Source organism: Fundulus heteroclitus, chromosome 13 (genome assembly GCF_011125445.2).
Source record: "Fundulus heteroclitus isolate FHET01 chromosome 13, MU-UCD_Fhet_4.1, whole genome shotgun sequence".
NCBI classification, from domain to species: Eukaryota; Metazoa; Chordata; class Actinopteri; order Cyprinodontiformes; family Fundulidae; genus Fundulus; species Fundulus heteroclitus.
This window is the reverse complement of record NC_046373.1, coordinates 42,017,707-42,045,287: the sequence shown is the minus strand read 5'-3', so window position 1 is coordinate 42,045,287 and position 27,581 is coordinate 42,017,707. Positions and strand designations below refer to the sequence as shown.

General features: G+C 40.3%; 1 protein-coding gene across 2 annotated transcripts; it reads left to right on the top strand.

Moving 5' to 3' along the window:
* On the top strand, positions 1-27,581 carry LOC105924434 (major histocompatibility complex class I-related gene protein). Of its 2 annotated transcripts, XM_036145811.1 has the most exons (12): positions 1-229; positions 3,834-4,094; positions 6,410-6,688; positions 6,926-7,228; positions 10,177-10,272; positions 10,817-10,834; positions 12,912-12,995; positions 14,426-14,443; positions 25,809-25,892; positions 26,000-26,017; positions 26,174-26,242; positions 26,712-27,581. In XM_036145811.1, the coding sequence occupies exons 1-11, from the start codon at positions 178-180 to the stop codon at positions 26,212-26,214; spliced, it is 1,254 nt and encodes a 417-aa protein (XP_036001704.1). In that variant the 5' UTR covers positions 1-177; the 3' UTR covers positions 26,215-26,242; positions 26,712-27,581. The 2 variants fall into 2 exon arrangements, with proteins under 2 accessions (XP_036001704.1, XP_036001705.1); XM_036145812.1 differs by lacking the exon at positions 26,000-26,017.

Here is a 27,581-nt window from a genome sequence, read left to right as displayed (position 1 = left end):
TATAGTTACAGAGAGGTGTCTGTTTTGTAGAAGAAATTATCCGCAGATGAGTTATTGATCCGGAAAAGCCGAATCTGTGAATATTTTTCTAACTTTACTGAAGTTCTCTGTAGCTGAAGATCGGTCCTGTTGACGAACACCCTCCTACGAAGTTGGAGGGTGTTTTGAAGGACCAAAATGTCACAATTTATCTTTTTGCTTTTAATGGGAATACACAGCACTGCTGCTGGTAAGTTGGCGTAATATTTTTATCCTTAACTTGTTTTATTTACTTGTTAAAAGTTATTATAGCCAACAGGTAGTATACACTTCCGGATATGTGGAAGATATGTAGCAAAGTTTTTTTTCAAACCAACCTCCAACATTTAAGGAGTTGATTTTAAAACAAATATAGTTTAGGCTACTACAACGCTGAACTACACCATTTGCCTTCTTTTGTCTGTTACTTACGGACATGGAAAAGGAAGAACAGCCAGAATAAAAGCACTGCTTCCACAATATATGTCAAATCTTATTTATTTCGGTCATTAAACAATCTGGGTTACTTTGGGTATATACGGTGGCCGACAGGTGCAAACGCCCTGCAACTTCAGAAAACACGTGCAAATAGGCAAAAGACGAAAACAAATTAAGAAAACAACTTCATTAATTTGACAACACGTGCGCAGCGTTCAGCAAACGCGCTGCATATACATAAACGCGATGCAAACAGAAAAACAACTTCATCAATTTGACAACACGTGTGCGGCATTCAGCAAACGCGCTGCATAATCACACAACACAACCAAATACATAGACGCGATGCAAACAGAAAAGCACACAAACCACAAAAGCAAATGCAACTACAAAACGCGCTGCATAAATAATCCACAACGGAAGTGCTCCAGGCCTCTACTAACCTTGGCCGTTTCTCAAATCACGAGAACGCGAGTCCATACCACTGAGCTATATAATACACTGGAGTGCTGATTTTGTCGAAAAACTGAAGTCACTGGCCGCCATCTTGCTCCTCCCTACTCTCACATAATCCCATAGGATTTGGTTGCAACAACAAGCAGTTTTCTGGCTGAGTGAAAACGTTTCACAGGTAATTCTACAGTCAGTGGATGTACTAACACTATCAACTACTAGGAAATTAGGTGCTGAAATATTTTACATGTTATTCATATTATATATATATATATATATATATATATATATATATATATATATATATATATATATATATATATATATACACATATGTAAATATGTTTTTGTATATTGTTATTTATATATTTATAAATGTTAAACATCTATATTTAAATGAATAAAATGCAAAATATTTCAGCACATGACTTTCTCAGTACTTGATATTTTTAGAACATAACATAAAACTATATGGCATTTGACATTTTAAAAGTTTTAAGCTCCCCCTGAACATGAGAAAATCCTCGTTATTCGATGCTGTAGTGCACATATTCCCTAGTTACTGGGGGGAAATAGGGAGTACCAATATGGCGGCTGGTGGCTTCAAAGCGACTCGTTCAAACAGACGGTGATTAGCACTCCAGTGTATTATATAGCTCAGTGGTCCATACTCGCGTTCGCGTCAAGCCCGGTCTTGACAAGAACCACTGAGCTTTAAAACACAGGAAGATCGGACTTGACAAGCACGCAGCACGTATTGTGTATTGGAACAGAAGTATACTCGTGTACTCGTGACGTCATCACACCTACAGTTCTTGAGCATTTCTTTAACATTCAAAACTATTTATACACTACACCATCATATCTTATTGAAAACGTTTTTTTTTATTAATTTCTAAAAAGTCTAAAAAATATCTAAAATTGCAGAACTGTGGGTATAAAACCAGCTATAGCGGGAATTTATTTGTTGGGAGTTGTAATTGTAGTTGTAGAGGCGATTGAATATTAAAAAGACATCCATGGTGTTTCTGTATGTGTACTATTTTTCAAAATCTCGAGATGGACCTGCCATCATGCAGTATCCGTAGCATCACTACAGTAAGAATCGCATTTACACCTAAAGGATGGGTGCCGGGGGTGTCATTATTTTGCTGAGATTATGGTCCCTTCTGCTTTGACTCCAAATCAGGTATGACATTTACACCAGTAGCTCAGAGTATACGTGTAACTATGCAGAAAATGTAATATCACATATTTAGAGGGTACATTTTCTGGCAGGGCAGCATCTGAAATGGGCAAAAAAATGCATCCTCCGCTCTCTTAGAGGACTAGATACTTATAGGTGATATCAAATTTTTTACATGATTACACAAGGGGGGGAGGGGGGGGGTCGTGGCCTAGTGGTTTCAATGTATGTTTCAATGACAATAAAGATGATATTACTATTACTATTACTATTACTATTACAAGCTACTGTTGTTAGTTTCGTGTATGTATGAAACTGGGGTAAAAAAGGGATAATTTCTGCTTGCTTTTGATCACTCAGCTGTTTATTAAATTACATCTAATTAAAAGACATTACCTGTGATCAAGGGCAAAATCAATGTGTCGTAATGAACTGGAGGACAAGGTAGACATATCCATAGGTAGAGATGTTGCAGCTGTGGGAGATGAATTTTAATATGGTTGCAAGTTTTTATTTGTAGAAGTAACTCTGATATTCTCGGTCACTTAGAGAACATTTCACATAGATGTTTTAGGTTTCTCTGGGTAAAATTTGAAAGTATTTATTTTATTATGTTATGTATATTTTTTAATGTCAAAAGTAATATTTAAAACAATTATTTAAAAAGCAACAACCACAGGAGTATATAATGAAGATTGCATAAATACTACGAGTAGGATAAGTCAGATAACACAATACATTCAAAGGCAAGGCTGCATTTTTATTTGCACACGACCTCCACAATTTTACTGCTTTTCACCTTAACCATTAAATTCTTCATTCTAATTTTTCTGCTTCTTATAAGAATGTAGAAATACAGGTTTACTAGACATTTAATTTTCCAGACTTAAATTTTTGGCATCTTTGTAGGGTTTTTTTCAATTCAATATTTGACAATAAAATATGAAGAGCTAAATGTTTATTATAAAAAGAAAGGCTTTTAAATAACTGAAGTTTGAGAAGTAAAACAGCTAATTCAAAAGATTGCGCTACATCAAAGACCTGATCAATAAAGGCATTTATCACAGTTTATTGATTTGGTGCTTTTTGCTTGTCTGTCCAGAACAACTTTTTTCAAAATACTAGCTGCCAGATTGTCTTTTAACTTTGTGGAAACAGGTATCAAATGTAGCCAAATCCAGCACCACTTGGCCTCAATACCTCTCACAGTATTTGCAGACTTCCATAAATGGCACTAGACATATTTGATTTGTATGTAAATAAGATGTCTTTAACAAAGGTTTCAATGTGCCCCAAATCTAGCTGAGGTCTGGCGACCTTTAGAAGATCCCTTGTCTGGATTAGGTGATTGAATGAGCTGAAGTAAAGTATAAATTGATTGGTCCTTTTAATCCTCCTCTGTTTCATTATTAGAGTCAGTATCACCAAAGATGAGTCTAACAAACAAAACAAATCACAACAATTCTTGTTATTTTTAAGCATGAATAACTGAAAGGTTTTCTGCATGTCATGACAACTGATTAATCAATGTTAAATATACAATAAAAGATGCCATACTGATCAATTCCTCAGACATCAAATACTCATAGAAGCCCTGTGTGATTTAGCCTGGAAATCATGGCAACACAAATTAAGTACAGCACAAACAGTCCAGTATTTAGCCATATAATAAATAACAGTAAATAATTATTTCCGTATTCCATATGTACCATATCACAATCATTTTTTTTTTTCTCAGTGACCCACTCCATGAAGTATTTCTACACGGCATCGTCTCAAGTCCAAAACTTCCCAGAGTTTGTGGCCGTTGGCTTGGTTGATGATGTTCAGATGGTTTACTTTGACAGCATCACCAAGAAACCAGAACCCACACAGGACTGGATAAAGGAGAACACTGATCAGGACTACTGGGATGGAGAGACCAATTTATATTTAGGTCACATGGAAAACTTCAAACACAATATAGAAGTTGCAAAGCAGCGCTTCAACCAAACTGGAGGTTAGATTTTCTCTTACTACTTATTGATAATTTTTGTTGTTGGTTATGCCAAATATGACAGACGCACAGAAATAAAAAAAAATCTCCCTATGTATCAACCACCGTTGCTGGAGGGACAAATTAGCATTGTTCTGGAAGTGCAGTCATGGGAGGAGGGGGGGGCACACGGCATCACTCTGGGGGCCTAGGCCTTTATGTTGGACCTCCTGCTGTAGAGTCTCTGAGGAAGAGGAAGTTCCTGAAGCCATGAAGTTTCAATGAAGCTTCAGTTGTTGTGATTTTAAAGTAGGATCAGGTCTGATGTGGGTCTGCTGGTCCAGAATCCTGTGGGTCCAGTCAGCCTGGTTCTGGTCCTGTGGGTCACATGAAGCGCCGTCATCTTCAGCAGCTGATGTTGGTGGAACCAGAGAGTCTCTGTGGAGAGAGGAGACGGAGTTAAGATCTGACTCTGACAGCTGCTCTGAAGTCTCCACATGTGGATGCAGAGACTATATCTGATTGGCTGGTTCTGCTGGAGGAGCAGAAACCCAGTTTGTCTGGTCAGCAGGAAGCTTCATGAGCCTCAAGCAGGTTCTGCTGCTGCAGTCGTCTGGCAGCACCAGCAGAGAAACGACGACATGAGAGCAGCTGAACTGGGTTCATCCAGACGCAGCTGGAAGAACAGACCGATGGCAGCTGGAAGCAGCTCAGAGCGTCCAGATGATCACAAACTCAGTTTATTGTTGTCTGGACTGAAGGTTAATCAGGTCTCCTCTGATCAGGAGGAACATCTTCACCAACGCAGCAGAAGAACCATCAGGTCCAACATCTGCTGTAGATTTAGCTGCTTTCTAGAGGAGGAGCTGCTGGGTCAGTGGTTCCGGTTCTGGTTGGTATATTTGTGGCCAGGTGGGTTTGTTTCCATGAGTCGAGTCGTTTCAGAAACTCTGAGCAGTGTTATGGGAATTCTAAACAATAATAACCGAATTCCCTGAGATGCTGAATAAGGAGACGGTGGTAATGAAGTTCCAGCACTTTTATTGAGAAACAGAGCAGAGATCACATAGATGGAAAGTAATCGCACCCCACGGCCCCGCTGCAGTCTGCGTCTGCCCTATCACGGCTCCCCCTAATACTGCACAGTGGCCTTGGCTTGAGACAAAACAAAGACAGTCTATCATAGACAATAATCATCCTGCACAGTATTTACGCAACATTTGGCCTTGCAATCAGCGGGCCCGTGCTCACATGTCTGAGTGGCGTGAGGCCAAAGTTACTTCAGAATAATTCTCCATTCACAAGCAGACAGAAACAAACTGAAGGAGGAGAAACACACAGATGGAGCGAATGAAGATCATCTGAAACGTTCCTGACTGAGAGGAGCTGACCGAGCAGAAAGATCAGAGCTACTGCTGGAGAATAGAGACTAGAAGCTGAAGCTGTAGAGTGAGAACCTGGACCTGAACGGTCCTTCAGAGAACAGAACCTCTCAGTGGTTTATAACGTCTCCTATCAGGCTGGTCAGCCAACTGTCTGCAGATCCACACGATGTAAAAATAAATTAATGATTATGAGGTTAAACTGTTTAAAGTCCTCAATGTTAATTTCTATGGAAGATGATACATTCTAAAGGGTAGTCTTCTGAGAATCCGATATTCAAGATCAACACAGAGTTACGTTTCAAGAGGTTTATTAAAATGTGAATAGTGGCTGACAAGGCAGGCAGAAGCGGGAAGGAGACCAGAAGATGCATGTGGGTAGCAGGAAGAGCCAGACTTGACCAGAAGCTGTAGCCTTGAACCCACTGCCGTGTCTCCAGTGTGAGAAGAGCGAACAACAGAATCCCACAGGAATTCTTCCTTCAAGACGGTGCACACAAACACTAGCGAGGGCAGAGCAAGGACTGGTTCCAGGGAAAACACAGGAACAAATAAAGGGAAGCTGCTGGCGCAAACAACAAATACAGCCGGACAAACGAGACGAGACATTCTGGCAGGGAGTGGTTGAGTGAAACCGGTATACATAGGTGGAGATACAGGTGAGGAGAGTTGGTATTTAATTGCAGCAGTTGGAGTAGAGTATTGGCTGGTGGGTGACTGAGCCCATTGAATGGTGACTGGTGATTGAGAGGAATGGAACAATAATCAGTCCAGAAAAGTCCAAGCAAAACAATCAAAACCTATATCATGCTATACATACTTTTTTGCAGCAGTTTCTGTTGGTTTTTCTTTCTCTCCGAGATGTATGTGTTGTTTTGTGTTTATTACTGAAAACTGATGTTAAAATATTAAAATACAAAATCTCATTTTAGTTTTCTGCATTCTTTCTGTCTTTAGGTGTCCACATTTTCCAGCAAATGTACGGGTGTGAGTGGGATGATGAGACTGAAGAGGTTACTGGCTATTTCCAGTACGGCTATGATGGGGAAGACTTCCTAACATTGAGCATAAAGGAAGACACATGGATTGCTGCAAAACAACAGGCTGTAATTACTAAAAACAAATGGAACAATGACAGACATATGCTGGCCTCTGACAACAACTACTTCACCCACATTTGTCCTGAATGGCTGGAGAAGTATGTGAACTATGGGAGGAGATCTCTGATGAGAACAGGTATAATCACATATCCTGATTTTTCTTTGAAGATATTTGTAAAATATATTTTATTTTACTGGAATTACCCAAAGGTAATTCTCTAAGACACATATCAACTTACTGATCTAGTTACTGCATTGCTGACTAAATGTCTTAGTTCTGTTTGTGTATCTAAGGCTGGTCTCCAGCTCTGAAATACAAGTTATTTATTTAGTTATTATAATCAGTTTATACTTCTTGTGTCTCCATCTGCAGATCTTCCATCAGTCTCCTTCCTCAAGAAGTCTTGCTGCTCTCCAGTCAGCTGCCACGCTACAGGTTTCTACCCCAACAGAGCAGAGATGTTCTGGAGGAAAGATGGAGAGGAGATTCATGATGGTGTGGTCAAAGGAGAGATCCTCCCTAACAATGATGGGACCTTCCAGATGAGCGTTGACATCCATCTGTCATCTGTTGCATCTGAAGACTGGAACAAGTATGAATGTGTGTTTCAGCTCTCTGGAGTCAAAGAAGATATCGTCCATAGACTGGAGAAAACAGGAACCAGGAGCAATGAACGTAAGTAAAAGAGCCACATGTGTTTAGTTTATCTGCTGATATTGTTCTGACTGCTCTGTTTGTCTTTTTAGATATATGTTAAGTTTCACGGATGACAAGCAGTTTTTCTTGACATGATTATAAAAGCTTCTTATATAAAATTAAAATGTTTAAAATAGTCATTTTCTGCTATTACAATTTGTCCTTGTTGTTTGGGCTTAAAGTCTCAATTAAAACTTTCAACTTTATTCATTTAGTTTATGTTAGATCCCAGCAATTCAATGCATTAATTTAAAAACCAGCTTTATAAAACTTTAAAAAAAATCTATTCAATTCAATTCAATTCAATTTTATTTATATAGCGCCAAATCATGAAACATGTCATCTCAAGGCACTTTACAAAATCAAGTTCAATCATATTATACAGATTGGGTCAGATTATACAGATTGGTCAAAAATGTCCTATATAAGGGAACCAGTTGATTGCATCAAAGTCCCGACAAGCAGCATTCACTCCTGGGGAACTGTAGAGCCACAAGGAGAGTCGTCTGCATTGTACATGGCTTTGCTGCAATCCCTCATACTGAGCAAGCATGAAGCGACAGTGGGAAGAAAAACTCCCCATTAACGGGAAGGAAAACCTCCGGCAGAACCGGGCTCAGTATGAACGGTCATCTGCCTTGACCGACTGGGGTTACAGAAGACAGAGCAGAGACACAACAAGAGAGACAAAAAAGCACAGAAGCACACATTGATCTAGTAATCTGTTCTACATTAGATGGTAGTAGCGGGTGAGCCGTCTTCTCTGAATGATGTCACAGTTAACAGAACGCCAGACCAGGTGTACCTACTATGAAGATAAAGAGAGAGAGCAAAAAGTTAAAAGCTGAAATGACGACAGTCATTTCAATGTAATACAATGCAAAACTGGAGAACAGTAGACTGAAGAACAGTAGAAATCAGTAGAGTGAGAAAATTAGACCCTGATGTCCTCCAGCAGCCTAGGCCTATCACAGCACAACTATAGAGATAGCTCAGGGCATGAGCCACTCTAACTATAAGCTTTGTCAAAAAGGAAAGTTTTAAGATTAGTCTTAAAAATAGATAGGGTGTCTACCTCACGGACCAAAACTGGGAGTTAGTTCCACAGAAGAGGAGCCTGATAGCTGAAGGATCTGCCTCCCATTCTACTTTTAGAGACTCTAGGAACCACCAGCAGACCTGCAGTCTGAGAGCGAAGTGCTCTGTTAGGAACATACGGGGTAATCAGAGCTCTGATATATGGTGGAGCTTGATTATTAAGGGCTTTATACGTTAGAAGGAGAATTTTAAATTCTATTCTTGATTTAACAGGAAGCCAATGAAGGGAAGCTAAAATTGGAGAAATATGATCCCTCTTGTTGATTTTCATCAGAACTCTTTCCGCAGCATTTTGAATCAGCTGAAGACTTCGAACTGCATTTTGTGGACTTCCTGATTGTAAAGAATTACAATAGTCCAGCCTTGAAGTAACAAATGCATGGACTAGTTTTTCAGCATCACTCCTGGACAGAATGTTTCTAATTTTGGCGATATTCCGGAGGTGAAAAAAGGAAACTCTGGAAACCTGTTTAATATGGGATTTAAATGACATGTCTTGGTCGAAAACAACACCAAGATTTTTAACTTTATTACCAGACGCCAAGGTAATGCCATCCAGATTAAGTGATTGATTAAGAACTTTATTTTTTGAAGACTCTGGCCCAAAGATTACAACTTCTGTCTTGTCAGAATTTAAATGCAGGAAATTTAAAGTCATCCAGCTTTTGATGTCATCAAGACATGACTGCAGTCGAAGTAACTGATTGGATTCATCAGGATTTATGGATAAATATAGCTGAGTGTCATCAGCATAACAGTGGAAATTAATCCCATGCTGTCTGATAATTTTGCCAATCGGAAGCATATATATAGTAAATAGAATTGGTCTAAGGACTGAACCCTGTGGTACTCCACAAGTGACCCTAGAGTTTGAGGACGATTTATTATTAACATGAACAAACTGGAATCTGTCAGACAGATAAGATTTAAACCAGCCTAATGCTTTTCCCTTAATCCCTACAGTATGCTCAAGTCTTTGTAGCAGAATATTGTGATCAACTGTATCAAATGCAGCACTGAGATCTAACAGGACAAGTATAGACACAAGTCCATTATCTGAGGCCATGAGAATATCATTAGTGACTTTCACCAGAGCTGTTTCAGTGCTATGATGAGCTCTAAAGCCTGACTGAAACTCCTCAAGTAGGTCATTGCTTTGTAAATGTTCACAAAGTTGATTAGCAACTACTTTCTCAAGAATTTTAGATAAGAAAATAAGATTAGATATAGGTCTGTAATTTACTAACTCATCTTGATCAAGAGATGGTTTCTTAAGTAAAGGTTTAATAACAGCTACTTTAAAAGCCTGTGGTACATATCCATTTACCAAGGATAGATTAATCATGTCTAAAATAGGACCACTGATCAGAGGGAATACGTCCTTAAACAACTTGGTTGGGATTGGGTCTAACATACAGGTAGAAGGTTTAGATGAAGCTAAAATTTTAGATAGCTCAGAAAGCTCTACTGCTTTTAACAGTTCAGACACTGCGCAGGTTCTAAGGATTCCTCCAATGCTGCCTCACTTACTGAGGACAAGGTAATCATGTTTGGGAGGATGCCAATTATTTTATTTTTAATGGAATCAATTTTATTTATGAAGAATCCCATAAAATCATTACTGCTAAGAGCTAAGGGAATGGATGGATGCATTTATTAGCAACTCACCATTATAGAAACTGGAACTAAATTCATTTATGCACAGAAACCGGTACAAGTAAAAGATGAACAAAACTAAAACCTGGTAATGATGTTCAGATAACTGGGATAAAAGACACAAACAAACCTGTAACTCTGCTGGAGTCTGACCTGGTTTGTCTTCTCAACAGCAAATATGATAATCATCCCTGTTGTTGGTGGTGTCATTAGCGGGCTCCTTTGTTTCATTGGTGTGATTGGAGTCCTCCATTACAAGAGCAAGAATGGTAAGAGACGAATATTTTGTCTTCCTTTTCCTGTTTTATTCTTAAGAAATTGATCTGATTTAAACATTAGAGCTATATACAATCTGACGCTGTGTGAACCTATCAGAAGTTCAGTGGTTGTGTCTTTATTGGTCAAAAAATGACCAAACTGCCAAGTCATGAAACAGTGACCGGGCAAAATCAGCGACATCTCAGAAAAAAAAGAACTTTTTGTAGTCTAAGTAAAATAGTGAAAGACGTTTTGACTGGAAGTCAGAATAACTCATGAACTCTTATTGTTAAAATTTTAATTCATATTTATTTAACTTCATCTCGAGAGGAACAACTACAGTAAAACTGCTGAAGTTGTTCTCAAATACTCTAAACCTACTGAGGTAACAGTAGGTTTATATTCTCATATCTTGTCCCTGTCAAGCATAACTAATTGCTAAATACCTATTTTAAATAGTTTTTTAGCTTATTTAAGTACTCAAATGCTTCTATCTCTAGTAATGATATCAATTTATATTACAAACAAATAATTGTTTCATTTTGTTTATTTCAGGGTGTAAAGAAGTAGTCTGTAAGTATTTAAAATATTTAATAATATTTGTATTTTGTTTGATCTCATTATGTATTGTTTCCTGTGGACTGGAGCCACAACTTTAACCCGTCTGGCCACTAAGTTAATTAATTTTCCCTTTTGGGGATGATAAAGTTAATATTATCTGCATATTAATAATTGTATGATAAAGAACTTTACATATTCATTTCGTCGACTGTTTAGTGGGCCGATCAGCCAATCAGCTCAGCTTTCTGTTTTCACCACCTTCCCTGCCTCAGACACTCTTAGGCTTACTGAAAGTCCTTCTCACTATTCCTGATATTATTGTCACTTTAGGAGCTCTCGAAGTGTACTTCACCCTCGTGTAAAAGCAAATTCCCGTCCCAGAGAAATTTTAAAAACTCCATCAAAGTGGGCAGGGATACACAGGAATGGGAGAGGAGTGGCTGCTTCAGGATGGGGCGAGCAGCAGCTAGCTTGGTTTGCCATATTCAATCATGGAGAGTGTCATGCCCATCTCAAAGGCTATGACAAATATGGGAGGCAGACAAGCAGATCTATGTCAAAAACATTTATTTAGAAAAACCCATGAGTACCGACCACAGCATGTCCAATGGATGAGCGCACAAGCGCTGCTACTGGCCGCTCCCACCTGATCCCATCTGGAGGCGAAACCAAGCAGGGAGTAACTGGTTGATAACCAGCCTTTTAACGGCAGCCTGGTGTGTTCAATTAGGCAGCCCAGCCGTCCAACTACTTCCTGAAAGAAAAAGAAAGAAAGAGAAGGGCAGAGACACCTAGTGGACTCAGGGGGTCGTTACAAGAGTGAACAGAGTTATGCTGGTAGGTTGAGGGAAGCTTGTGGAGCCCAGCAGGCCAGAGCCTTATCAGTCTGAGCTGCAGGCTCAAGGTGCTGACTCAGTGAAGCCAGAACTCGATCCGGCAGAGGCTGTGGAGGACAGGATAGATACAGTTATATATCATATTTATTTCCTGCTTTGTGATCATCAGCAGCTTTGATTCCTTTGTAATGTGGACACGAGGCCTGGTTGACCTTCTCTTTGCTCTGACTGCAGCAGGTTTCTGTACGAGGGACAGCAGAGAGGGAAGTTCACAGCAGCCGTGGCGAACTTAATTCTAGGTTGGACGGTGGACCTTTGCGCTCTGTGGTTTCAGTGGCGTCTGCCTCCTGTTCAAGTCGATACAGGGAGGCTGATCTGGGGCTGCCACTCTCTGTCTGCTGGCTGCTGAAGCAGTGGAGCATGAATATCCAATGTCCAACCTAATGTTAACTTCACCACGATCTCACAGCAGCTCCTTTCTGGCTGCCTAAGAAACGGCAGAACAACTGGTTGCTTTCACATAAATTTGCCTAGAACACATAAAACGCTGGTAGATTTGTCTCTTTTGTAAAGAAAAAAAAAACATTGTTAGAGGATTTGAGAAGTGTAACAGTCCTTGCTGTAGAGGCACAGGATAGGGGGAGCTATACTTATTTATATATCTTTTTTTTTTTAAGATGGGCTGCTTTTATACCCTACAGCAGCAGAGCTACCACCTTCACTAGATCAGAATTACATCACAGCCACCATAAGTTAATTTGAAATTCAATGCAACACCTCCGTTTAACCCAAGGAGGGTGCCACACAGACGTTTAAGTTTCACGGATTAGATAAACAGCAATTTTTATTGGGATGATTATAAAAGCTTCTTATATAAAATTGTGTTAAATGTTGAAAGAAGTAATTTACTGCTATTACAATTTGCTCCAGTTGTTTGGGCTTAATTTTGTTGTTAGTGTCAATAAAAACTTTCAACTTTATTAATTTTGAGGGTTTTAGTTTATGTTGGACTCCAACCATTCAATGCATTTATTTAATTACCAGCTTTATTAAAAATTAAAACAATCTGTGTGCATTTATAAACAACTTGCCATTATAGAAACAGAAAAGAAATATATTTATGCACAAAAACCGGTACAAGTAAAAGATGAACAAAGCTAAAGCCTGGTAATGATGTTCAGATAAGCTGGGATAAAAAACATAAACAAATCGGTAACTCTGCTGGAGTCTGACCTGCTTTGTCTTCTCAACAGCAAATATGACGATCATCCATGGTTTTGTTTCGGCGGTGCTTGTTCTATCCGGTGTCATTGGTTGCATCGTTTACAAAAAGAACGGTGAGAGATGAATGTTTTATCTTCCTTTTCATGTTTTAATCCTTGAGAAATAGATATGATTAAAACATTAGAGCTATAAACAATATGACGCTGTGTGAACCTATCAGAAGTTCAGTGGCTGGTGTTTTTATTGGTTAAAAAATTACCAAATGCCAAGTCATGAAACAGTGATGGGGCAAAATGAGCGACATCTCAGAAAAACTGAACTTGTTGTAGTTTATGTAAGATCGCAAAGATGTTTAGACAGGAAGTCAGAATAACTCATGAACTCTTACTTTTTTTCAACATTTTTAATAAATTTGTATTTAACTTTATTTCAAGAGGAGCAACTACAGTCTGCTAAAGGTGTTCTCAAAAACTCTAAAACAGGGGTGTCAAACTCATTTTGGTTGAGGGGCCGCATACAGCTTAATCTGATCTCAAAAGGGCCACAAGAGTAAACTCATTGCAAGATTAAATAGAACTAATAAATGTGGACTTGTTGTTGATTTTGATATTAAATTAATTTCACTTTTACACAATATATTATGAATAACCTCAGCGTTTATAAGAAAAGTATGCGCAATTTCAACAATACTTTTACTCAGTTAAACATTTACTTAAGTGCATTATGCATAAGAACTGATCACAGTGATTGTACAATGTTAAAAAACATTTATTTACATTTACATTTATTCAAATTTTTTGGAACTTAAAAACACTGTCCTGCATGACAAAATACATCAAACAGATAAAAATTAAGAAATGATTTAAATTTTTCCACACCTGAAGCTTAATCTGCTAATTAAACCACAGCGCCCTCGTGGACAATATAGGAACTGCAGATTTTCAATTAAACAGAGTACATGTTCTTTTATCATTCTCTTCCTTTTATCTCCTCTTTCTTTCACCTTTTGTTTTTTTTTCTTCTTGTTCTTCCTTTCCTCTCCTACTTTCCCATTGTAGTGTCCATATCATTTGAGATATTCCCCGCATGAATCATAATAAAACTATTCACATTCATAAATCAAGCGGAGCACTATGGCAAAATCAGTACTGCTCCACTTGTGAAAGTAAAATCTGATGAGCTCTTTTGGGCATGAAGACAAGAATTCTTATTGCCACATTGCCAGACAGGACACTGGGAAAAAAAAAAAAAAAAAGAATTTTTTTTTTTTTTTTTTTTTTTATAATGATGATGCATTTAGCCACCGGGCCGGACTAAATTGTTTGGCGGGCCGGATACGGCCCACGGGCCGTATGTTTGACACCCCTGCTCTAAACCTACTGATGTAACAGTAGGTTTATATTCTGATATCTTGTCCCTGACAAGTATAACTAACTTTTTTAAATAGATTTTGAGCTTATTTAAGTCCTTAAATGCTTCTATCTCTAGTAATGATTGCAATTTATATTACGAACGAATAATTCTGTCATTTTGTTTATTTCAGGGCTTAAACTTCCATTCTGTAAGTATTTAAAATATTTAATAATAATTGTATTTTCTTTGTCTCATTATGTATTGTTTCCTGTGGACATTGAGTAAAGCCCATCACACATGGTTGGTTCTCTAAGATCTTGCCAGACTTGTTCCATTGTAGAAGCTCGATAAAATAGAATATTGATAAAAATTCGAGTTACAGTTTCCAGTAGGAGTTACAGGACTGTAGATTTGTTGCTGCTGCTGAACCACTTTAGAAAAGGTTGAATTAAGATGTTTGTAACTTAAAAGTTAATCCTAAGTTTTTACAATCTCATTACTAGATGTTGACAATAAAAAGGAGGAGAGGAGGGCTTATGAAAGGCAGCATTGTAAGTGCACATGGTCGAGCTAAAGAGGAAAAAGAATCAGTGCCTGTATTCACAAAGAGAGCTCATATCTTAGCCTAAAAGTTCCTACCTGGGAGTCTTAGCTTCAGAGAGATTCAAATGCTGCTGAGAGCGACTCTGAGTGAGGATACAGAGATTTTTACCTCAGTGAGGAGGTTGGCTGACATGGCTGATTCAAGGAAAGTCCAACGCAAACAAACACAAACCAAAATCATGACAATTCTCCTCTTATTTATTCATGATTATTCAATATTTGTTCCTATTATTTATTTATCCTCAGTAAAGTTATGTCACTGGAGCCGCAACTTTAACCCGTCTGGCCACTAAGTTAATTAATTTTCCCTTATGGGGATGATAAAGTTACTATTATCTGCATATTAATAATTGTATGATAAAGAACTTTACATGCTCATTTCGTCGACTGTTTAGGCGGTCGATCAGCCAATCAGCTCAGCTCTCTGGTTTCACCACCTTCCCTGCCTCAGACACTCTTAGGCTTACTAAAAGTCCTCCTCACTATTCCTGATATTATTGTCACTTTAGGAGCTCTCAAAGTGTAACTCACTCTCATGTAAAAGCATATTCCCGTCCCAGAGAAATTTTAAAAACTCCATCAAAGTGGGCAGGGATACACAGGAATGGGAGAGGAGTGGCTGCTTCAGGATGGGGCGAGCAGCAGCTAGCTTGGTTTGCCATATTCAATCATGGAGAGTGTCATGCCCAGCTCAAAGGCTATGACAAAAATGGGAGGCAGACAAGCAGATCTATGTCAAAAACATTTATTTAGAAAAACCCATGAGTACCGACCACGGCATGTCCAATGGATGAGCACACAAGCGCTGCTACTGGCCGCTCCCACATGATCCCATCTGGAGGCGAAACCAAGCAGGGAGTAACTGGTTGATAACCAGACTTTTAACAGCAGCCTGGTGTGTTCAATTAGGCAGCCCAGCCGTCCAACTACTTCCTGAAAGAAAAAGAAAGAAAGAGAAGGGCAGAGACACCTAGTGGACTTAGGGGGTCGTTACAAGAGTGAACAGAGTTATGCTGGTAGGTTGAGGGAAGCTTGTGGAGCCCAGCGGGCCAGAGCCTTATCAGTCTGAGCTGCAGGCTCAAAGCGCTTACTCATTTATGTTAAGCCACAAACCTGTTTGATTATGAATATTATTATTAATTATAGTTTGCCATTAAATATTTTTTCCAACCTTTGTTTTTATTAAAGTTTTTCTTGCAAAGCAAAAGCAACAGGAACAAAGGCAAAGCACTGAGTGCATAAAAATACAGACATGCAGGCCTAATAGAATAAGCATATACAAAACAAATCAAAGGTAATTAAATAAAACAAATATCGACAAAAAAAAGAAAACAATCAAGTAATCAGGGGCACCAAAAAATATAAAATAATATACACTCAAATATGATAGCTTGTCACACTATAACTCAGAATCTGATACCAGTCACAGTCCGTTTCCATTGAGTTAAAGTTGGAGTTTTATCAGTGATCCACGAGATCAAGATACATTTCCTGGCACAGTGTAGCAGAATGTGTAAAAGGTCTCTGTGGCGAAAACCGACAGGCAGATCATCCTCCAGTCCTAACACTTGGATATCAGATGTGCTTCTGGTGTGTTTCTCTGTCAGCAGAGGGTCATTGCTCCTTGGCTTGGTTATGGCCCAAAGCTGTGTGCAGATCTCAGCCACTTAGAAACTCACAAGGACAAACATCAGGGAGTGACGAGTCAAAATAGGATGAAGGAGAGAGAAACAGAAAGAAAACAGAGACCGTCACATGCTGATAGCAACTGGCTAAGGAAAGCTCTATAACTCTGCTTATGTGGACAAATTCTGCATTTATCTGCTAACACCTGTAACGTACGGAAAATAGGACCCAAGATTCAACACAGAACAGGTCAGTGGATTGCAACAGGCTTTATTTAAGGAGGATAAACAAGCGCGGCACAGGGAGCTTGCAGGTAGCTCTTGGTAATACCCTGTGACGGAGACAACAGGTTAGTGATCAGTTATGGGGGAAAAAAGGGCAAGAGAGAGGGGGGCTGAATCACTAACCTGTTAGTGGGTTTCAGAGCTTAGAGACAGGCGCCGGTCCGGGGTGGAGGTCCGATTGTGGACGGGACTTGCGGGAGCAGGAGCCGTTGAGCAGCTGGTGGTCCGCTGGGGACTTTGACCGCCGTGGTCCTGTGACGGTCTGGGTATGATGTCCAGAGGACGAAATCCAAGGCAGCAGTAAAAAGGGGAAATCCAGAAGGCAGGTCCAGGTCCGATCCAAGGTCTGATAACTGGCAGGTAAAGAGATGTAAAGGGGCTAGGCAGGCTCGATAACTCACAGACAGAAGGGGGGGGGGATCAGGCTCACAGGCTGGCAATCCAAGGCAGAACAGATGCAGAGGTCCAGAAGCAGGTCGGGTCGGGTTTCCGGGCGGGCAGAAAAAATCAGATTAGGGATCAGGTCGGGTAAAAAATAGGCAGGCAGAATCGGCAACGCTGGAAAGTACCATATTTTCCCGGCTATAGGCAAGGCAAGGCAAATTTATTTCAGTACAGAGACAATGCAAAGTGCTTTACATGATTAAAATATAGGAAAATAAAACAGAATAAAAGCAAACAGGAATAAAATGCAGAAACAAAATAGAACATGGGAAAATAGAAATTAAAAACACACAAGTAAAAACAGTTGGAATACAAAGTAAACTAATTATATTTCAGTAATACAGTTCAATTAGAGCAGTCGAAGGCAATCCTAAACAAATGTGTTTTTATAGAGCTCATCTCAATATAAGCCGCACCCACAAAGTTTTTAAAAAAAATTACAGAAGTACATATAACAGCCGCACCAGGGTAAAATCCGCTGATATCAACTGAAGTGGCTACCGGTACCTAGTTTAACAGAACACAACTGAACAGATTAGTTTCGGAATGGTTCCTGTAGCACAAAAGTAAAAGTGCTGATCAAACAAAACAGAAAAGTTATTGATTGGTTTATTCATCGTAGATTCCTTCACGCTGCTCCACGCTGTTAGGAACCACTGACATACATCAGAAAATGATGCTCTTCGCATGCGGCCAGTTTTTGTGAAGGATTTTTCGCCGCTCGTCATCCAAGCCTCCCATTCACTCCAGAGTGCTGCTTTAAAAGCTCGATTCACTCTGATGTCCAGGGGTTGCAACAACTTTGTTGTACCTCCAGGAATCACAGCAGGAATTGAGTTGGTTTTCTTGATGACTGCTTTCACTGAGTCGGTGATGTGGGCCCTCATACTGTCCAAAACAAGAAGCGCTTTTTTCTGGTGAAAAAATCCTCCTGGGCGCCTTCCGTAGCACTCTGTTAACCAGTCCTTCATTAGACTTTCTTGCATCCATCCTTTCTGGTTGACTTTAAATGTCTTTCGGGATTTGGTCTTTCTGCATAGTTTTGCGCTTAAAAATGTCCATCGAGGGAAGCTTCTTTCCAGAGACGGTGCAGCCCAGAACGCAGGTGAAATGTATCCTCCTCGTGTCCGGTGGTTTTCACCATAATTGATGATGCACCTGTCTTGTTTACGGTCTTAGTCAAATGTCAGTGGCGCTTTATCCATATTTATAATGTTGTCTGGTTCTATGGTGTTCTCCGCAATCTTTGTTTCAACAAATTGTCTGAAATTTGCAACCTTTTCCTGGTAATCCATGGGGAGTTGTTGACAGAGAGTTGTCCGTGCTCTGATGGACAGGTTCTTTCTTCTCGTGAATCGGAAACACCAAGATGGCCCTCTATTAAAATCATGAATATTCATTTTGTGGGCGACTGATTTGACTTTCAGCCGGATTTGCACGGTGGAAACACCTCGGCCACCTGCTCTCTGAGTGTTAACCCAGTCCTCATGAACATTTTCAGGTTCAGGCCACCTGCTTTTATGTCCTCTGAAAGCCTTTGTAGTTTTTTGGCATTGAATGAGTTCTTCCCGCTGCCGTCTTCAGCACCTGAACCATGGATTCATTCACGTCAACATTACGTGCGGCAGCTCTATTTCCTTCCTGTACTGGCAGATCGATGGCCTTCAACTTAAAAGCGGCATCATACGAACTTCTTCGTGTGGTTTCCATGATGAGTGGGTATGGGTTTGAACAAAATTCTCCGTGCCTACTGCTCGCAGTTTCTTCTTCTTTAATTTCCAACTTTAACTTCCCACCCGTCTCGTTTTTTTTTTTTTTACTTTCTGCTAAAGCGCCCCCTAGTGGGTGACAAAAAATCCACAGAAAAGCCGCACCACATTATAAACCGCATGGTTCGAAGCATAGGAAAAAAGTAGCGGCTTATAGTGATTGGCTTGAGACGATCTGGTGCTGGAAACTGACCCAAGCGGGGTTTATATGGAGGTGGAGGCAGGTGGAACCAGTGACAGTTAATTGCAGGAAGGGTGGAGTTGAGCAGATGTGCTGGGCTGTGGATTAGTCCAGCACCAGTGCCGAGATCGTCACACCACTAGTTCACTGTTAAAGGGGAAGTCCGGTCAACAAGGAAAAATTAGTGGATCATTAGCTATAACTTGTCCTGTTTGTCTCTCTGTGTTGCCCTGCGACAGACTGGCGACCTGTCCAGGGTGTACCCTGCCTCTCGCCCAGTGAATGCTGGAGATAGGCACCAGCAACCCCCGCGACCCCATGAGGGATAAAGCGGTTTGGAAAATGGATGGATGGATTAGCTATAACTTAAACTAATACATTTGTGGTGATTTAATGAATTTACCGTTAATCAGTAAAGAAATAAAAACATAAATTGTCGTCGCGATCACTGATACAGGGGGCGGCCATTATTGCCTAAATATGGGCAAAAACTTAGACTTAGACAACTTTATTTGTCATTTTGTATTCACAGAGTGCGTACAGAACGAAATTTTGTTGCATACAGCTTGTAAATTACAGTTACAGTATAAGGTGCAGCAGTGATTTAAAAGTAAACAATTTAAATGTAGACAATGCAGAAGAGGTCACAGTGTACAGGTGAGTATTTTTAAAAAAAACATTTGTATGTACAGAATTTGAACGGCCGCCTGACATCACATCCTGTGACGTAACATCGCGGTGAGCCGAGGGCAGTTCTCTGCGCTTTACAAGCAAACTCAGTAGGAACTGTTGTACACAGCTGCGATCAACAACAATTATTTTGGATCTTAGAGGACTTCACAACTGAAATTTGCGTGAGCTATTGTTGAAGCAACAATGCCCACGTGCATGGCAGTTGGATGTAACAATACATCGAGTAAAGGTGAAAAAACATTATTTTTTTCAACTTTCCTATTCATGAGCCACCACAGCCCCGTCGCTGGATTGCCAACTTGAAGAGGGAGGATTTTCCATCTAACTTCTGGCCAGAGAGAAACGTCATATGCAGCCAACATTTCGAATAAGAATGTTTTGAACATGACATGAGAGCGAGACTTTTCAGTAGGTTTTTCTTTTTTCATAATGTAGAGGACATTTGGTTACCCGACTAGAGGGGCGGTGTGATATGACACACTTGGAAAGAATATGTAATGTGCCTTATAATTCTGTCCATTGTCTGGGCAGAGCTGGTCTGTGTGTATTAGCCTTTAGCCTGATGTGCAGACCACCACAACTGTTTGCCGATGTTTTTTTCCCCCGTGCATCCGCCTAAGTCAGGGCTTCAGAAGCGAGGGGAACAAAGCCTCTGCTGTCCGCTGTAGCTCTCGCGGATCTCCGTATTGGTGCAATAAGCAAAACTTCACCACTAGGTGTTTTTTGTTGAGCACTGTCTGCAGGCCAAAACAATATCTGTTAGAAGTAGGGCTGTCAGTTTTAATGCGTTATTAACACGCTTGTTAATTTCACGAGTTGCGAGTTGCAGTTTTTTTGGGCTTGTTTGAGAAAGTGAAGTGGATTGTTTCGGCTCTAAACTAAGTGACGCTGCCGCATTACAGCTGACAGCAGAAATATCCCTCTGCCTCATGACACTGAAGCTCATCCTGCCATAGGAGCAGAGTGAGTAAAGTCAAATGGAGCTGCTCTGCCCGTATTTTCTGCAGTTTACGGTTGCAATAACTGATAACTGCTGAAAGTAGATAAGGTGGTGCAGATCACCATTTTGAGCAGAGATTGGTTCTAAAGATGAGTTTTTACTCCCTGATAATATGTGATGACAAACAACAGAGCCTTGGAACGTGCTCAACAGCCGGTCCCGCGATGTGACATCAAAAACTGGGAGGTGATGGTACTATTCTTGACCAAGATGGACGCCTCCACATAAAAACGATTAAATGACAATTACTCTTAATTAAAAAACGTGTCATTTATTGAACGGTATGTAATAGTTTTATATTTAAAGTACTTTCAGCAGTTTGTATTCTGAATTGATACTTCAACTTCTACAGAAGTCTTTTTAAACTGTAGTATCTGTACTTCTGCCTGATTGTTGTCACAGAGTTAAGCCTCTCCCCTCTGACTTCCTAACTATGTGAATTCCATCTCATCACATGAAAATCCTGGAAATGCAGTGTGCTGCTTGAACGAGCAGCAGGAGAGATCAGAGACGAGAAAGTCAAAATGGAGGTGAAAAATGGAAAACCTGTGGGGAAAGAAAAGCTACATTTTATCATTAGCAAAATTGGTAGATGCCACAGATGTTTTTTTTAAACAGCCCCGGATCTCACGAAAGAAAACATTTAGATGTCTGTTAAAAAGATGCTTTTGGTCACAAAATGTCACTAGATTTAAATGAGTGATAAAATCCTCAGGGAGAATGAAAGCAAAGTGGTAGAGGATGGTGGTGAAACCAGAGACGTCTGGTTTAGAGACAGAGGTGCTGAGGAGGAGACAGGAGGCAGAGCAGGAGGTAGCTGAGATGAAGATGGTGAGGTTCTCTGTGGGAGTGAAGAGGTGGCAGAAAATCAGGAGTGAGTTTCTCAGAGAGACAGCTCGTGTTAGATGGTCTTGAGATAAAGTCAGAGAGGCCAGACTGAGATGGTTTGGACGTATTCAGAGGAAGGATAGTGAGAACATCGGTAGAAGGATGCTGAGGCTGAAATAGCCAGACAGGAGTTCTAGAGGAAGACCAAAGAGGAGATTTATTGATGAGTGAAAGAAGATGTGAAGGAAGGTGGTGTGAGAGAAGGAGATGATACAGCTAGATGGAAATAGATGACTTGTTGTAGCTACTAGGGCTAGGCGATATGGACCAAAAATTATACCTCAATATTTTTAAGCTGAACGCTGATATGCAATATTTATCTCAATATGTTTTTCTTTCAATCAACCAATCAATCAATCAATCAATCAAATTTTATTGTCAATTACAATTTGCATTGCAATCGAAAAATCAGTTCCAGTACAACCGTCCATCACGTACACTTAAATGGTAAATGGCTTGTACTTGTATAGCGCTTTTAACTAGTATTGACGACCTATAAAGCGCTTCACACTACAGTCAGTCATTCACCCATTCAGACACTCATTCACACCCTGACGGTGGTGAGCTATGTTAGTAGCTACAGCTGCCCTGGGGCAGACTGACATAGGCGAGGCTGCCATGCACCGGCGCCACCGGGCCCTCTGACCACCACCAGCAGGCAATGCTGGTGAAGTGTCTTGCTCAAGGACACAACGACAGAGAAAGTCAGTGCGGGGGATCGAACCGGCAACCCGCCAATAGGGGGTTTTCCGCTGACGTCACGCTCACGTGACTACTCAGCGCGTCCGCCATATTGGGTGGCAGTCGTTTCGCACCGTTGACCTGCGTTGTATGACGCCTTAGGCAGTATTGGAAGTGAACAATGGGGAAAACGTGTTTAATGGTTGGTTGCACGGCCCGTGGAGGTGGAGATCAACGCTCTTTCTATCGCCTACCAGCCGTAATAGTGAATCAATGTGAAAAAACAAAACAGCTGTCTGAACAACGCCGTCACCTATGGCTGACACGGATATCCAGATCCGATTTGGACGGTGTTAAGCTGGAATACGCCAGAGTCTGCGGTGCTCACTTTGTCACAGGTAATTAACTGTTAAGTATTTAAAACATGTAAGAAGAATATATTAATAATAGGGCTTGGGCGTTATGACTTATTACTTTCCGCGGCTGTCGTGTTGACTGCCTCCGCCGCCTCTACTGCCTATTACTACCGCGTACTGTACTCCCTCTCTCAGCCATGTTTTAATTTGATTAATTTCACCTTAACTTGATTTCAACCATGGTAAACCGTTGCTGTATTGTGGGCTGTAACAGCGCAACACATGATCGCCATGGGAAAAACATAGAAACAGATTAATTTTCCACCGCTTTCCTGCCTGGAGGCGCAACCACGGAGAACAAGCGTCAGAGATAACAAAGAGTCGTTGGCTCGCTTGGATCGCGGCTGTAAGTCGACCGAACATAACTTTCCACAGTATCCCGATGTCAATGAGAGTGTGTTCTAAACCTTTGAAACACATAGCAGCTAGTTAAAAGTACATTACATGCGTGAGTGGTTGTTAGCACTAACGGTTAGCATGTGCCAGAGCCCGTCTGAGCGCAGCTTACCTTTGAACGAGTTACAGAGATAACAAAGAGTCGTCGGCTCGCTTGGATCGCGGCTGTAAGTCGACCGAACATAACTTTCCACAGTATCCCGATGTCAATGAGAGTGTGTTCTAAACGTTTGAAACACATAGCAACAAGTTAAAAGTACATTACATGCGCGAGTGGTTGTTAGCGCTAACGGTTAGCAGCTACTAAACTAGCATGTGCCAGAGCCCGTCTGAGCGCAGCTTACCTTTGAACGAGTTGCTGTGTTCCCACTGTTTGCTGGCTTTATGATCTGCAGCTCCTACCGGCGCCAATACGGTAAATACAACTTAATTTTTCACTGGTCATTGTTCTGCTTAAATAATTAAAGCCGCGAGCGGCGTCGATCGGCCCTGCAGCCAAGCGCCTTCGCGCACCGCCGGCCGTCAGCCACCGCAGAAGCATGCGACACATTTGCGTCGGATTGTTTACATTTTTACCATCTTATTAAAACTCACCCGTCCACGTATGATGGCGATTTCCTTGATGTACATGACCAGATGTGAACTGGTTGTGAGCCTCTAGACCCTTGTAAACTCTCATTTCCTCAAGAGTGTGCAGAGGGTTTTCACCGAACACCAGGTAATGCATCTGGATTACGGCTAAACAAGGCACCATGGAGGGCATAGGGGTCCATATGGTCGATCACGGAACATTTCCTCAGATATACGTCCTTATCTGGTCGCTCTAGCGTGCTGGCGTACTTATCCATTCGCGATACGATAATACGTGTACGACAACTAGAGATAAGGAAGTGTGCCACCCAATATGGCGGACCGGAAGTTGGCCAGTTACGTCAGTGAAAACCCCCTATTGCAAGACGAACTCCTTAACCTCTGTACCACGTCGCCCCGTTGTTGTTAAACAAACAAACATTTTTGGGAACGATTGACTGAGGCCTTGCGTTGCCAAGGAACGCAGCCAGTCGGCCACTGCTATCAGCGCAGCCGTTAGCCGCATTCCTCCAAACAGCCACGGACCCCGTCTACACGGAGCCCACGAGGCGCTGCCCTTGAAATCTGTTGAAGGAAGACTAAGAACATGGGGGTAGTGGAGGGAGAAAAAGACAAGAATTTATCATAGTGTAAAAAACGTTACAGTATGAGAAATCCTACGTAAAAAACCTCATTGCATATGCACAAAAAAACACAAATAAGACGAGACTCATATAGCAGAAGGTAAACATTGGAGACTAGTCGCGTGTCAGATCATCAGTTTATATGAGCATCAGTTATGTGTGACTGTTTGGGTGTTTATATTTCCGTGAACACTCTCCAGAGGCCATTGTCCTTGATGTTATCAGCCGGCCCACAGTTCAGAAAAAGCATCCACAGGTGTCAGCGGAGTTCTGAGCTCCTGCCTCGTAAATAATCCAAGAGTAGAGATAGGGAGGCAGGCTAAATATTTTATTTGTTATGAGAACAAGCTGCTATGACTTTCCTGTCAGCTTTAAGTCTTTTTGCTGGCTCCAAATTGTAAAATCCAATATTCCAAATTGTTGGGCTTTTCCACGTTACACTTCCAGATTTTATCCAAAACTCCCTTGAGTTCAACCACCGAAGCCAGTCTGCGTTCCAGCACATCCAGCTTTTCGGCTCTGCTCCTCCACCTTCCAGATCTGTCCGTTCACCGCCTTAGTGAGCGCGTCATATGCAGGCAGCAGCCTGATCAAGGCCAAATGGCTACCGACATCCGCTGTATTTGCAGATTCTACTCGTCGAAAAAAAAAAAATGGATCAATAGCATTGAGAGACCAGCTTACCAGATCCATGTTTTTCAGAGTTCGGTTGATATGAAGAAAGTGCTCATAAAGACAAGACAAGAGAAGACATAGCAGGAGAACCGGAGAGGGGGATGGGGGGTGAAAAGCTGGAGCAAAGGAAAAGCACGACCGACCTCGAAGAGGGTTTATAATTACTTTTATAAAGTAATTATAAAAAGGCATCTCTAAATTAAAGCCTCATCCTAAATGCCTCACAGACACATTTTTTAACAAATAACCATAGATAAATATGAGTATCATTTTATTGAAAAAAAAAGTCTAAATTTAAACAATATAGTTTCATCTTACATCTATTCAGAAAGAATCTTTTTCAATATTTCTAAAATCTTGATATATTGCTCCGTTCTTCTTAAAGGGAAAAGCTCAAAGAAGTCTTAGACTTTATTTAGTTATTTACTTTATTTATTTACTAAATTTTTTTAACAGCTTCATAACACTTGGAAATCTATGAACATTTTTTAAATTAATCTCTCACAATTCTAGTAACTAAAGAAATATGCTAAAGCTTGTTGGAGATGTGTGTTTAGAGCAAGAAAAATATCCAGAACTGAAACCGAACCGAATAAAAGATGAACAAAGCTACAACCTAGTCATGGTGTTCAAATAAACTGAGATAAAAGACAAACAAACCTGTGATTCTGCCTGAGTCTGACCTGATTTTTCGTCTCAACAGTAGCTCTCTTGATGATCATCCTTGGTGTTGTTGGTCTGGCTGTTGGTGGTGTGGTTGGATTCATCCTTAACAAGGAGATGAATGGTGAGAAATGGTTATATTATCGTCCTTTTCCTTTATTTTGATTGTTAACCTTTACTCAGGGAGAATTTTTTAAAGGAAGATCTAAAGTTGTTTTTCCTTTATTTCAGCCAAACGTCCACCTTCTCATAAGTACAGCCACTGACAGCTCTGATATAGTTTTATTCTCAGCTCTTCAGTTTCTATAAGTCTTTCTATTCTTCATGGCGCTGGAGATATTTCTCAGGATGTTTTTATATCAGTTTATAGCAAAACATTTGTTTACACTCTTTTTTACCCTCCAGCTGAACCCTCAAAGGAAACCAAGTTTCTTTCAGAAGCCTGAAAAAACAGGAACAGACGAACACAAAGATGTGAGTTGATCAGTTGAAAAAAGCTGTTTTAATAAACATTAAACCTGTGTGTAATATGTTTTATTACCTGTGATAGTTGGAGGTATGTTTCAAAAATCAAAAAAGGGTCTGATATTTGTCATATTTGTCATTTATTATAGAAGTTGCTTAATAAAATGTTAGTTTTACAACAGTTTGCTTGATAAATCAATACATTTTTTGGAAAAGGAAAAATATGGAAATGACCCTGGTATTTTGTTTAAGAGCCAAAACAATCACACTTTATTGCAACACTCTTTATTAAAGCCAGTAGTATTACCTAGTTTGGCATGAATGGCTGAGATCACATCTGATGCCTGTCTTCAAGACACAAAAGGTTTTTATATGTAATAACCCCCTGATTAAAGCACCCAGGTACATTTTGTTTAATATGTATCTTGTAAAGGCCATGTTCATTTTATGTAACTATGATGTGTTTTGTCTGTTTTAGCTTTCTTCCAATGATCCAAAGAATTTATGGTGATGGAAGATACACACTGAGATAACGTCATTCACCCATCAAGGCTACGCTAAGCTTTGTTCCAAAGCTCGGTACTTCTGTGAGTCGTCCACCATTGATAGACAGATGCTCAGGATGGACATCGGCCCAAAGTTGATGCTGCGTCAGAGTTAAAATCACTGTAAGGCCTCGTCTTCACTGGTGGATTAAGGTTTGCAAACGGACAACGTTCCTGATTGAAGCTAACCTGGACAGAAGACGTCTGACGCGTTGCTGATTAACAATTCAGAACTAAATCAGACATGATGACTTGAACAGACCCTGAATTTGACATGTTCACTAAATTCATATGTTTCCCTTAAGACTTATACTCAGCCTAAATTTAAACATACTTGGTGAAACAAAAGTATTACAATAATGGTTTTGTAATAGCTTAAATATTTTGTCCTTGCATTTTACCTTGAACCTAGTCTTGTGAAAAGGAACTTTCCTCTGATAAAGATTTGGACTCTGCTGAAGAAAATCCTGGAAAAGAACCTGAACTGGTTTCTGGTTCTCACACAAGGAACCTTCAGAGAGGACTCTAAAGGTAGATCGAGGTGTTTTAAAAATGTATGAATCCTGGAAACACCGTGAGAGGAATGAAAAGGATTTTATTTAAAAGAAGATCTAGTTAGTCAAACTCTTTAAAAACTCCAGACATTTAGAAAAATACATGTCTGTACCTCCTGGTGTGTAAACATCAAAAGGCAGTATTCTCCAAAAGCTGAAAGGGAAAAGGATGCAAGTGATCTTAAACCGCTTGATCTTTAGGTAAACTATTATTGAAAGTGTTCTTTGTACATATTTATATGCAATGTT

What these genes read in the sequence shown, in the direction of transcription:
- LOC105924434 (XM_036145811.1), top strand. Translation starts at nt 178, where the DNA reads ATGTCACAATTTATCTTTTTGCTTTTAATGGGAATACACAGCACTGCT. An exon ending in GCGCTTCAACCAAACTGGAG is followed by an intron (nt 4,095 to 6,409) that starts GTTAGATTTTCT and finishes TTCTGTCTTTAG; the next exon opens with GTGTCCACATTTTCCAGCAA. An exon ending in GAGATCTCTGATGAGAACAG is followed by an intron (nt 6,689 to 6,925) that starts GTATAATCACAT and finishes CTCCATCTGCAG; the next exon opens with ATCTTCCATCAGTCTCCTTC.